The 13,652-nt window shown below is 46.6% G+C and overlaps 1 protein-coding gene across 7 annotated transcripts in view; it reads left to right on the forward strand.

The window, feature by feature from the left end:
• LOC150047545 (dystonin-like) overlaps positions 1–13,652 on the forward strand; it is a 287,691-nt gene that overhangs the window by 92,637 nt on the left and 181,402 nt on the right. For all 7 annotated transcript variants that reach the window (XM_090355460.1, XM_090355461.1, XM_090355456.1 and 4 more), the window contains one exon: positions 4,839–4,900. In XM_090355460.1, the coding sequence (XP_090211586.1) occupies positions 4,839–4,900 (62 nt within the window). The remainder of the gene's footprint in view (positions 1–4,838; positions 4,901–13,652) is intronic.

The following is a 13,652-nucleotide window of genomic DNA, read 5'->3' on the forward strand; positions in this document are numbered from 1 at the left end:
TCTGTTTTTTAAAGTTAGTAATCAGGGATGGATAATTGCAGGAATCTTGGCCATAAGGACGGGGCACTGATGGCACACACTGAAGTGTGGAAACAGTGCTGTGGTGAGCAGGACTCTCTCATTCCGTCTTCCCTGGGCTCAGGTAAGAGAAGGCGGACTACAGGACAGGTTGAGGAGGTTTAGGTTGAATTAGGTTTTGGGAACACGATATATTCCTTCACAGCAGCTAACTCCTCTGTTCCCAGCCTTCAGTTCCGCTGGTCCTCAGCCAGGCAGTGCAGACTGGAAAGCAGGGAATGTGCTCACTGATGGCCTGGAGGGGACACACAAAGGCATTTGTGGGGAGATTTGCTGTACATTTCAGCTTAGCTAGCACATTCTCTGCCCTTGTCCTCTTTCTGGATTTGTGTCAAATGCCGGTGAAACCACATTGCATTTAGTTTTGTGGTGATTGAACATCAGGCAGTCAGATTCCTGCCTGAATTCCTAGTGTCTAATTCATACATGTTGTTCATTCATTCATAACATGCATACATGCCATACCATAGCCAGCAGCTTAAGAGCAAGGCCAGCCACACTCGGCCACACTCGGACTGTCTTCAGTCCAGGATGGGGGCGCTCTGGCCTGACCTTAGTCCCTCTTTATCTGTGTCTTCTAAGTGGCTCACCCAGTATTCCTGTCAGACATTCGTGCTGGCTGCAGCAGTGGACTCGGCAGGTGCGGGAAGCAGCTACCGTGCACAGCACGGTTGTGAGGTCAGCTGTCGGCTTTGTAAAGGTAGACATTGGTGCAATTCCATCCCTGTGTCCTGTATTTTGTAAACTTTTTTATGGTGCACAATTTGATGTCCGAGCTGGTAGACTTTTTCTGGTGAGAACCTTTCTTGTGACTCAGGTGAGGGGTACTATGGGTATATCTCAGTGGTAGATTGTGTGCCGGGCCCTGGGTTTGATTCCTGGCACTAAATAAATGAGTTGAGGGAGACTGTGTAGGCGGGGAGCAGGTTGGGACTGAGGCGCAGAGACTCAGTGTGCAGGCCCGCCCTGGTGAGTCAGATCCTTTGAGGACCATGGCGACAGCAGTGGGAGTGCCACAAGAGAAACCGAGCACAGCAGTGCCTCCACAGGAACATTGAGGAGGAAGTTTTAGTTAGAACAGTGTCTCCCCCCCGCCCCCTGCTCATTCCACCTGCCCGCTGCACCTCTGGTCACAGTCCTGTTGGCGGGAGTTTGCAGTGAGGGGTAAAGATGGGCTCATGAGTCCCGTGTGCATCACACAAGTTCATAATGTACTACTCATGTATGATTCGTATATGCTGGTTAAAAATTCTGATGATAAAACTGAATTTGGGCTTGAGGTCCTAGAATCCTTGTCTGGTATGAGTGAGACCCCAGGCTTGACCACTGGCGCTGCCACAGTTAAAATCCTCACTGCCACACACAGCTCTCTTCCAGCTCCTGCTCCGTGTCCCCTCAGCAGAGGGGTGGGTTCCTGGCTTTCCTCCACTAGTACACACTGGTCATTTCCATCTTTTACCCATCCCCTAGGGTATGGCCATATTTTATTTTATGAATTGTTTAGTACTTTAAAAAATTTCAGAACTGGGGCCGGGAGTGTGGCCTAGTGGTAGAATGCTTGCCTAGCATGCACGAAGACCTGGGTTCGATTCCTCGGTACCCCATATACATAGCAAAAAGCCGGAAGTGGTGCTGATGCTCAAGTGGTAGAGCTCTAGCCTTGAGAAAGTCCAAGGACAGTGCTCAGGCCCTGAGCCCAAGCCCAGGACTGGCAAAAAGAAAAAAGAAATTTCAGAACTTTGCTTCCCAAGCATGCCTCTGATGGTAACCCTGCAGGCAGGCCCGTAGTGGCTCTGTTTCTTCATGAGTAGAGGAGGGTCTTTAGGACTGTAATTTGCTTGGTGTGTGTGTGTGTGTGTGTAACACAACAATTGTAGATAGTAAATGTGCTCAAGTGCTCAGTCATTACTTTATTCCTGATTTCCATGGAGTTGACCCCTAAGGCCTTTCTCTGGGGGGATGGGCTCTGGAAGGGTTACTATGATGGGAAAAGGGGAGGAGGGAGGTGAAGACACGTGACTGTGTCCTAACCCGGTGCTGTAGTGACCGAGGCCCTCGGCTGTGAGAAGTGCAAACACCACACAGGCATCTTTAGAGCGGGCTGGCAGTGTGAAGTCCAGCTGTGGAGTCCAGCTGTGGATTGTCTCTTGGTGTGACCCAATAATATGGCTTCCTATTACTGAAAGTCAGTGGCCCTGTTTATTGCTTTTGAGGACTGGCGGTACACTTGCTGTACAGAAAGGGCTGCTTGTGTGTGTGGTAGGTGACCACCAGAAGCTGACGATGCCTCTCTGCGGCCTTGCCTCCATCATTTATTCATGTTCAGAAGCGAAGTTCTCACAAATCGGAGCCTTCTTGTTTTTAGATTAGGGGGTTAAATTTGACCAATATGAAAGAGATTTTAGAATCAGACTTAAGATGTCCCTTAGGCTGTAGGCTTGGGCATGCCTGCCCACCTTCCTCCCTCGCCCTGTCGTCTTTCTTCCTTCTATTCCTTCCTCCCTCTCTGCCTCCCCCCTCCCCCTCCCTCTCTCCTCCCCCCTCCTTCTTCTAAGTTGCGGTCTTGTTATGTTTAGGCTGGCCTCAAGTTTTCAGTCCACCCACCTTGGCTTCCCAGCTACTTGTGATTGTAGGTGTGCACCATTGTACCAGCTCTTCATTTTTTTCATGCCTCCAGACTCTAAATTTCACATTATCATCCAACTTAGAGATAGATATTTAAATTAAAAATAGATTTTTAGATTCTTAGATTTTTATAAGATTCAAATGAATGTTTATCTTTGAGCAGCGATGTTCCCCTGAGTATGAGGTCTAGCCTGCAAAGGGGAGCTTTGTACATCAAGTCTGTAGCAAGCACTTTGGGGCTAAGTTAAACAGGTTGGGCTGGGTGCTGCTTCTACCACAGAGCTATCAGCCTGGCATCAGTGAGGATAGGAGGACTCGGCTCAGCTGTAAGACCCAATGTCTCATGTTTGCCTCATGGCACAGCCGCAGAAAGAATCAAAACTCTGCTTTTGAAGTGGCTCCTTATAATAGCCTATAAGGGTAAGGGGAGATGACAGTTTGGTTTCTTTGCAGCCTCAGTGGACTGAACAGCAAGGAACCCGATTTTGCCGCGTTTGCTTAGAAGGGGTGTTGGCTAGTTCTGAGCTTGCAAGTAGGAGTGTCTAGTCAGTTTTCCTCTCTGCACACAGTTAGCTGGGCGGACACACCCTGTGTGTGTGTAGGAAACGGCTGCAGATCCCCGAGAATGATGGGCCCGCTCCTGAGGGAGGACCCTACCTGGAGTGTGAAGCTGGTGCCATTGATGTGTTGTATGGGTCAGTAGCTCTGCTGCTCTGTCCTGCTCCTGCTGTGCTGGTCAGCAGCAGTGCCTGCGCTCTGTCACTTGCACTTTCTACAGTGGGGTGGTGGGGCTGGGGGTGGGGTTTGCATGGCAGGAGGGGAACTGAAGGCAGGGCACCTGGATTGAATCTGACCACTTGGAGAGCTTTCTCTTACAGGGTAGTGCATAGTGTAGGGTGTGTGTGTGTGTGTGTGTGTGTGTGTGTGTGTGTGTGTGTGTGAGTGTGAGAGAGAGAGCGCGCACAAGCACTGACTGTGTGTGGAACAAAGTGCACTTAACTTTTACTGAAGAAGGTTTTAACAACCATTGCTCTAAAAACTGTCATTTTCCTGCTAAATTCTATTATTATTATTATTATTGTTATTATTTACACTCACTGTTAGATTTTTCCAACTACTTTGAACTTTATAAGGGTGTTTTCAGTTAAAACTGATTGTGAAATAATTTTCAAGTAGAGCAGCATTATAAAACTCTGCTCGGAGTCCTAGATGGATAGTCTGTGGAACCAGTAGAATGAGTTGGGATCACAAGAATGATTTCTTTTTGTTGTCATAGCAGCAAGTGCCCCAAATAGAAGTTTCAGTCTTAGCCGTCCATGACCAAAGTGGCATGAGGAATCAATGAGACTTCAACTGGAAAATTAGATGGTGTCATGGGGGAAACTCCCTTTTGAAATAATGAGTGTGGAGACTGAAATCAGAGCTGTCCCAGACAAAAAGGCTTCCCTGATCCCAAGGTGTACTTTTGAAGAAAATTGAGGGTTTAAATGTGACCCTAAAGTCACGTTATTAAATGTGAACTTGGGTTCACGTTAGCCCTTGGCTCACAGCTGTGGCTTGTGCTTGTGTTAGAACCTCCCTTGATGGCCTCTGCCTGAGCTTGGTTGTTAATGTTAGGAGCAGCCTCAGGGCTTATGGACCACACGTGCTGTTGCACTAGTGTCCGTGTTTGTGCCTGATCCTGGGTTGTAGCTGTGTGCACGCTGCTGCCTCAGTGTCTCTTTGCCAGAAACTTCCCTGCACCAACTCTGTTTTCAGCTGCAGTTCTGAGCTGGTGGTAGCCACTACCACAACACAGCCGTAGTGATGAAAAAAGAATGTATGCCCTGGTTTCTGTGGCCTGGGGCTGGCGTGGCCTCCCTTCAGGGGCTTCGGGCGGTTCATGCAGGGCTCCTCTGAAGTCGGAAAGTGGGGTGGGCATCCTGCGGATGTCGGGCGCTGTGCTGGCAGATTCAGCACTGAAGAGAGAAACCATATCGCCTTCTTACACCTGGCCTGAGCTGCTGGAGTTTATGAGCACATTTGGATATGCTGAATGGGACCTTGTGCAGCTCTGGGTTCATCGTTTGTGCGGGTGAGGAGCTCCTGCACTTAACTCTTACCAACCTTATTTTCCATCTCTTTTCATTTTCCAGATGAACGAGACAAAGTCCAAAAGAAAACGTTCACGAAATGGATAAACCAGCATCTCATGAAGGTCAGTTTCTATTTCCTCCACCTCCTGTGGGGCAGTGGTGGGTGGGTAGGTCGGAAGCCTCTGAACAGCACATGGAAAGTGGAGCACTAGTATTTCCTGAGCTTGGTAAGCCTCCGTGATTACTTTGTGTGTGGCTTGTGGGTAAGGATGGGGGTGGAATCCACTAATCACAGTGTACCCTGTGACATTCGTAAGACCTATGATTATTTGTATGCTAAAGCATGGAAAAGCTGAATTTCTAGAAACATCTATTTCTTTCTTGATAATCAAGTTTTGAAGTCAGGTTTATGTGGAAGCAGAAGTTTATTTAGCAAAGAACAAAATGAGTTCTTACAGTTAGCATGGCCCAGGGGCTGGCGGCTATCTACAGTTCTTGTTCCCTGGCTGTTAGTAGTAGTTTTAGTTCTTACTTAAACTAGTTGTAGCTTCCTTCCTGCCTTCCTTCCTTTCTTTTATTTTTGGCTATTCCTGGGGCTTGAACTCAGGGCCTGGGCGATGTCCTTGAGCTTTCTCAAGACTAGTGCTTTATCACTTGAGCCACAGCACCACTTCTGGTATTTTCTGTGTGTGTGGTACCAAGGAATTGAACCCAGAGCTTTGTGCAGCTAGGCAAGCACTCTACCAGTAGGCCACACTTCCTCCTAGTTGTGGTTCCTATGCTGGGTGCTAGTGGCTCATGCCTGTTAATCTTAGCTACTTAAGAGGCTGAGACCTGAAGGTCAGGGTTTGAATCCAGCTCAGGCAGGAAAGTCCATGAGACTCTTATTTCCAATTAATCACAGAAAAAGCCAGAAGTAGCTCAAATGGTAGAGCACTAGCTTAGTAAAAGTTGCTCAGGAACAACACCTAGGCCCAGAGTTCAATCAGTTGTAGTTCTTCAGTTGATATCTATTTGTGAGCTATGGGTTAGTTTCAACTCCAATACATGCTATCCAGAAATACGCACACAACACAAAACTTGCACATCATTTCATGGAGTTGTTGGCCCCTGTGAAACCTCGTAAGTCCTCAGATAAAGAGAGCTGCCAGCATCATGGCTGAGTGGCAGAGCACAGGGCCTCGAGTTCAAGTCTCAGAACTTCCCCAATAAAAAGAGCCCTTAGGACTTCACAGCTAACCGATGCTCATTGTCTCACCCCCTTTTTATGGGAAGCCTGGAAGAATATAAATACAAATATGATATTAACATAATATATTAATATATCAATTTAAATATAAATATCAAGATACTGTTTTAAGCATATTTGTACTCTTAAGGTAGACTAATAAGCAAATCTTATTTAAATTGTCATGTTGCATAAGAGTGGTACCAGAAATAGAGCATCTAATGAAGTGTCTGTAAATGTGATTTTTTTAAAAGGCTTGAGGTACTCGTCAGAGTTACCTGATAGACGTAGCTCTCCCTGCCTCCTGGCACCCACTCCCCTCTTCTCAAGTTCTCATGGTGTCCCTCCGGGGCCTTGTCCTCTGTTCCCTGCTGAGGGAGCTGCCGTAGGAGCTTTTCTTACTACTGGGATTTGAGTCTCCTGGTGAGGTTCACCTGCCCTCTGCACACTTCTGCACACCACCCACACTGAGGTGGGAGGGACGGGGTCTCCCCAGGGACCACACATTTGGTAGTGGGAGGAATGAGGTCTCCCCAGGAACCACACACTTGGTAGTGGAAGAGATGGAGTCTCCCAAGGACCGTGCACTTGGTAATGAGAGGGACGGGGTCTCCCACAGGCTGGAGCAGAGGTGAGGGGTGAGCACCAGGTTTACCTTTATTCTGGTGAAGAACTACCTGTGGCTCCTGGCCTCTCAGGGGTGCCGGGGGTATCTGGGGACACGGGGTAAGGGTTTGGCATGGAGGGTCCTCTCCTACCGTTGGTTGCACTATGGCAGGCATAGTGTACTGGGCCCTTCGCCATGTGAATTGAGGGACTGGGCAGGGGAGATGACCTTCAGTAACAATGTCCAAACACTAGTTGAGAGCTTTGAGGGTGGAGGCAGCATTGCTCGTTCCTGGGACCTGTCACTGTCACTGGCCTGGCAGGAATGTTCTGTCTGGCCTAGCACTGGCAGCCCATCTCTGAGATCCAGGGGTCTGAGGCGAAAGTTCACGAGACCCTTTCCCAGTTGAGTGCTGATGTGGTGCTCTGTCCGTGCTGCTTGGGAAGGCCTGCCCTCAGCTGGCGCATCTCCCGCTTTGCACAAGCTGAGCCTTGTGATGCCCCCTGCTCACCAAGCGGGAGATTGTGAGATCACCCTGCTGGCTTCTTCACAGGAACTTGGAAAGTGGCTCTGAGAGGGGCTTGGTGTCCTCGACCTCCCTTACCCATTGCCTTGCCCTTCCCCGAGTGCTGTCACTTTATTTCTTTGAGGACAAGATGGAGTTTGAGCTTCGGAGATGCTTGAGGACCGAATGCTTCTGTGTCTTAGAGCCCCGTGTAACTAGTGATTGCCTACGTGAGCCGGCTTTATTCTGTCCTCTTCCAGTCTGCCTGCTGATGAAGGACTGATTGGGGGCCTGAAGTACTTTGTCACTCTTCCCCCTCCCCCATTCTCCATTGTCCTGGCAAGTTGGTGGCTTCTGGTCCCCAGTGTAGCTTTACCAGAGCCACATTTGTGGGGCATCTTCCATGCCATCTTGCTTAGCCCCCAGTTCTCTGTCTGACACAGGGGACAACTGCCTCTTCTTGGCAGAGCTGTCTGAAAGTCAAGATGCTCTCTGTCCAATATGGTTGCATAATGCACTGACCTGCAGCAGTGGGTCCCCAGGCTGTGAGGTTGTTCACCCTCCCCTCCTCACCGTTCTGCCAGCTTGCTGCTAGTCCCTGCCTTTAGGTTTCTGTAACTGAGATAGTGAAATAGCACCCAGCGCATGGCCAGCAGTGATTGTGGAGCACAGACATTTGCCCTGAAACTTTAGGTGAGGATTTTCAGGACATAACCTCTTCTCCAAAAAGTGTTTACTACAGCTTTATTTAACGTAGACTGGTTAATTAAAACTCGAATTTGTTAGGAAGCAGATGCCACTGGCTTTTTTCCAGATACACATAAATCTTAGTGTGTGGTGTTTGTCTTGTTGGAATGACTGAGGCTGTTTTTAAACCCATTGTTCTGGCAACAGTCTTTTCCTTTACATTCGTCCGTTAGAAAACTTGTAAGAGTCAAATCCAGTTAAAACATTGGTGTCTGCCTTTTCTGTCTGCACACACTGACACTGAATAGAGTGGATTGTTTGGCGTGCAGTCAGTCCCCTTTCTAGGTTAGTGATTGGTGGCAAGAACTCACCAGGTTATTCTTTACCAATGTGTGAGCTGTAACACTGTCATCATTCTTTTTTGCCATTCTTGGGGCTTGATCTCAGAGCCTGGGCACTATCCTTCGACACTTTTTCGCTCAAGGCTAGTGCTCTATTATTTGAGCCATAGCACCACTCCCCTCCCCCCCCTTTTTTTTTTACTGTTGTTATTGTTCTGGTCCTGGGGATTGAACTCTAGGCCTGGGTACTGCCCACACTTCTTTTGTTCATGGCTAGCATTCTCCCACTTGAGCCACAGTGCCCCTTCAGCATTTTCTGTTTATGTGATAGTGAGGAAATGAACCCAGGGCTTCATGTATGCTAGGCAAGTACTCTACCACTAAGGCACATTCCTACCTCTTGTAATACTGTCATTCCAGTGAGCTGATGGCTGCTGGAAATACACCTGGCTCCATTTGGCTAGATTTCACCTGGAGAATCATTTGGAATATGAGCTTGCTGACAGTTCTTATCACATGGAGTGCAGGGAATACTTCTTTTTGAACTACCTGTTGATAATGATCACATGCAATTCCATCTTGTTGCTGTGGTACAAGGACTACATAAAATCTAAATGCCCCTGAGGAAGGAGAGGTGCTTAACAGTTACCAAAGACCAGGGGATCCTTTTGAATTGCTTATTTGGAGCAGACTGAGACTTGGGACATGACTGTACTCAAGGAGACAAGTAGTTCCTAGGAGACATCTCTACATGCGGTGCAGTCTCCGGGCCAAGGACCCATCCCCCATGAAGTAAGTTCCTGGGTCACACTCAATATGTCCTCACTGTACTGTAGATGAAGTCCACAGCACCTTGTAGTGGCACCTTAGTTCTGCATGGTCTTGCTTGGTTCTGAACTGTAATTGATGGATGCCTGGGTGCATTTGCAGAGGAAGGCATCAGGACCCAGCGCCAGGCCACACCCATCAGCTAGAGCCTGGCCTGGGTTCTGCCTGCAGTCACCAGCAACTTGTTTTCCCTCTTCCATCATGGCTTTGGAGGGCTCGGTTTACTCATGCCAGGGTGCCCTGGCCACACACAGCGCCAAAGACTTTCTGGCTCCATAGAATCAACCATGCTATTCTTTGTTTTCTGATTTGGTGCTGGAGGGAAATGTCGATGTCAGAGCAGAGAACACAGTGGTATCAGTTAGAGAACAGAAAAAGAAATGCTTGCTCCTCGACACTGAATCATGGTCACAGGTGAGGTGGGGGAATTTTCTAATTACTGACTTCACAAATTGCTAATGGAAAATTCTGCTTATTAAAGTAGAACACAGTGATTTTGGTTTTTAAAGAGTAAAAATGAAGGTCTGGGTTTAAGACTTTAGGTTTGTACCAGTTTTTAACCTTCACGTGGATTCAAGTCCCCTGGAATTGTCAAAATAGACTGCAGGAGCCTTGGCTCTGTTGGCTCTTTTTTTCCTTTCATGGTGCTGGGTAGGGAGGCCAGGGCTTACCCTTGCTGGACAATCTTTACTGAGTCATGGTCCCAGCCCCTGGCTGCTTTGTTGGAGAAAAGTTTTAAGTAATGGAGAAGGCACAATGGCCTTGGCGTTTCCCCAGACTTTGTGGATCAACCTTGTTTACTTTTTCTGAATGGAAGACCAGCCACAGTTCTGTGGAGGCGATTTTCTACCTTAGCTGCTTTCCCCCACTGACTTGTTTCCCAAAATGCAGTTTGAAAACAGACGTTTCAGTCCAGTGTTTTCATGCCGAGTTCTTCATTGACAGACAGATGGTCACAAGCACGGTACACATTGGTCTATTATTTTAGAAAATAACCACAGCCTGGGAAGGGAGGAGAGGAAAGCCAGGAAGGCCGGGGGCCTGGAAGCTGCGCACAAGGAGTGCTGTCTGGTCAAAGCTGTCAGGCTTCAGGATGAATGGCAGCATGGTCTGCAGCTCACAGCATCTGGAGGCGTCATCAAAAATAGACGCAGCGTGCCTCGCCTCCAACACTGGTCACGGCCTCGTCGGATGATGCCGGAGTTTACCCAGAGGATGTGACCAGTTGTTCCTAGTTGTTTATTTGTGGAGACTTGTGAAACTAGGCTCCCATGTGTTTTCACGTAAATGTTGGGGAGCATCCATCCGAGTGCTTCAGAAAACCCTTGAGACTGTGCGATGGGCTGCTGAGAGATGCCTGTGTCTTTGGATGTTTGAGATTTGGAAGAACCTCTGAGCCACTGGCTGGGGGTGTTGCTCACCAGCAAGCAGTGGTCTGAAGAGCAAGGGTGGGAGGTGTGAACCAGACATCCGCCACCGCCAGCACCCCTGTGCCTGCCCACCAGCCAACTCTGTCCCCGCTGGCCCCCTCTCTGTGATGACCTGGCTTCCAGCAAGCCCGGAGTCTAACTCATTGTCTGGCCATTAAGGCGAGGGTCAGCAAGCTGGCAGAGCCCTCTTAGATGTCACCCAGGGAGTTCATGAAATTCATTTTTGAGGACTTGGTGGTTCTTTGTCTCTGTTTCTGTAGCTATTTTCTCTCCTATAAACGAGTTTATGGTGAGCATTTGCAAAGGTGTGAGAAAAGAGAAAATAGTTGCTCAGGGCAGGTACCCCTGTGATCCTTGAATTGCTGTGTGGAAGGCCAGGCATGGCGGGTCAGCCGGTCACTCACTCCACAAGGGCACAGGAGGGTCTCACAGGTGGTGGTTTGGCTCCCTGGTCAGAGTGGCGGTCACAGCCAGCACTTTAACCAGACTTGTCATGCAGTTGGAGGCTGGATTTGTCACCTCCCAGTTTTCCCTCCTGAGCTCTCTGTGCTCAGCAGCTGCGCAGGGTCCAGTCCTCAGATGGCCCTCTGCCCTGGCATCCTCCGCCCTCAGTGTTTCTCCCCACATGTAAGTCCCTCCTGGCGCCAGCCCCGATTAAGGGTTCTTTGAAACTGGGAGAGGTAGGTGTGAAGAGGAAGGGCAGCTGATAAAGTGACCTTGAATGAAATGACCTTGCCCAAAGAGGCACAGAATTTGGTTGTCTAGGAGAAAGGAATCACATTTACCCAAGTCTTTCATTCCCTTTCAACCATTTGAAGGAAAATTTCAACCATTAAGGAAATTTTCGCTGTATAGTCATTGAATGGGAATTTATTGAACAAACATACATTTAAAAAACATTGAAAAGTTTGGTTATGAGCATAAAATACCGTATGCTAATATTAAATACTTTTGCATGCTTTTTATTATAAAATATTTACAATTTTGTTTTAAAGCTTTTTTTTTCGGTAAGAACTGGAATTTCAACACTTAGTGGAATTTGTTTAAGGTGTTGGTATTAAAGATAAGATTGTGATGCTTTAGCTGTAAATGACCTGTATGGGGGCACTTTAATGTCTTAAAACAAGATGAGGGGTGGGGGTGGGGGGGAGGGAAATGGGGACCAAGACATGAGAAAGGGTATCAATGTATGTGAAGTAATGAACCTTCTATCTGGTGAATATAATGTAACCCTTCTATTAATTACAATAAAAATATATGAAAAAAAAACCCAAAAAACTAGATGACTATTTGGGAACATTGAATCCTGGAGCACCAAAGAACTAAATCTATATAATTTAAAAAATATTTTATCATCTTAAATAGTTGTACAGTGAAATTGTCACTTAAAGCAGTTTGTGGATACAATGTATTTTGATCATTTTTACTCCTTTGAATATTTTCACTCATTCCTCCCTGACCTAAACCTTCTCTCACTCTTCTTAATTTTGAGGGTATACATTAAATTCTTTAAAAACCTAATATTTTAACATCTGTTTATATTTTCACATGACACCTGTACACAGGTGAAACTTGGCTATCATAACAGCATCTGGTCTGGTCATTTGTCTTGTTAACTTCTGCAATTACAAATTTCCTTTTTTTCTTTTTTTTTGGGGTGGTGGTCAGTCGTGGCCCTTAAACTCTGGGCGTGGGCACTGTTCCTGAACTCTTCAGCTCAAGGTTACTGCTTTACTCCTGGAGACACAGCACCACTTTCAGTTTTCTAGTAGTTAAATGGAGATAAGAGTCTCACGGACTTTATGGGCCAGGAGTTTGGCTTCGTGGTAGAGTGCTTGCCTAGGATGCACAAAGACCAGTGTTTGATTCCTTGGTACCACATACACAGAAAAAGCCAGATGTGGTGCTGTGGCTCAAGTGGTAGAGCTCTAGCCTTGAGAAAGTCCAAGAACAGTGCTTAGTTCCTGAGTTGAGTTCAATCCCCAGGACTGGCAAAATAAATAAATAAATCATTAAATAAAAAGGGTCTCATGGACTTTAGTGCCCAGGCTGGCTTTGAGCCACTGTCCTCAGATCTCAGCCTCCTGAGTAACTAGGATTACAGGTGTGAGCCACCACACCTGGCACAAATTTTCTTCAAAGAAAATTATTGTTTTATTCCATTATTGTTATTATGACCCCTCCACTTCATGGTCCAATTTGCAAGATGGAAGAGTGGGTAGTCAGTGAACGCCACTCCTTGGTGCCTTCTCAGTTCCTTGTAATAAAACTTCAGTGGAAGCACTTGTCATAGATTTGTTTGTCATGCTAAATGGCTTGAAGAACAATTTTTAAAAAAATTGAGCTAGTAAGACAGTTGAAAAGCTTTCAGAAATCAAAGTCTGTGTCCTTCTGCCAGATGTGGGCATGAATTACCCTGGAATCCAGACAGAAGTACCCTTCACTCTCACCTGAAACCCTGCTCATTAAAACTGTGAACCAACCTCCCTCCCCCATTTCTTTCCCTCCCTCCCCCTTTTACTTCCCTCTCTCCCTCCTTTTCTGCCTGCCTGCCTTTCTTCTTATCAGTGGACAGACACCAGACAAGTCACTGACATGAGGAATGGATTTGCATCTGGCTTTTCTGCCCCCAGCCAGGACTTGTACAATTGTGGAAGAGATGAGGGGAACTCTGTATAGAGTAGACTTTTGTCTGTTTTCCTGTTTAGAGGAGGAAAGCTAGAGGAAAAATGGAAATTTAGGCTGATCCAGAGCCAGTACAAGAACCAGAAACAGCCCAAACCTCAGACTAAAATTTTTAAAAAAAGGAAATAGTTTTTATTTTTTTTAAGTACTTATTATAACTGTGAACTCCCTGTAACACCCCCTTGTGGTGAGACTGGAAAAGCCCTTTATGTAGTAAACATTGCCTGGTGCTGAGGCTATTTTCTCCAGTGTACTTTCAGAGAGTGACAGATACCTTTATGTTATATTTAAAGAAACCACAAACCAGATCAGTTATGTTTGGTCTGTGTCCACCATTTTATCATCTAATAAGGACATTTCCTCATACTTAACACCAATTTGAAATTTAGTATAATTTAGGCAAAATCCATGTTGTAATTTTATAATTTCTGAAGAAATAGCACTGTAATTTGTAGTAAGTGAAACTGCCTAGACTGTGTTCTAATAGAATGCATTGTTTTCAAACATACCTTTTAAAACATCAATTCACTCATCAATAGCCAATATGATAAAAATTCTTGATG

This window comes from Megascapheus bottae, chromosome 22, assembly GCF_031878675.1.
Source record: "Megascapheus bottae isolate mThoBot1 chromosome 22, mThoBot2.hap1, whole genome shotgun sequence".
Taxonomy (NCBI): domain Eukaryota; kingdom Metazoa; phylum Chordata; class Mammalia; order Rodentia; family Geomyidae; genus Megascapheus; species Megascapheus bottae.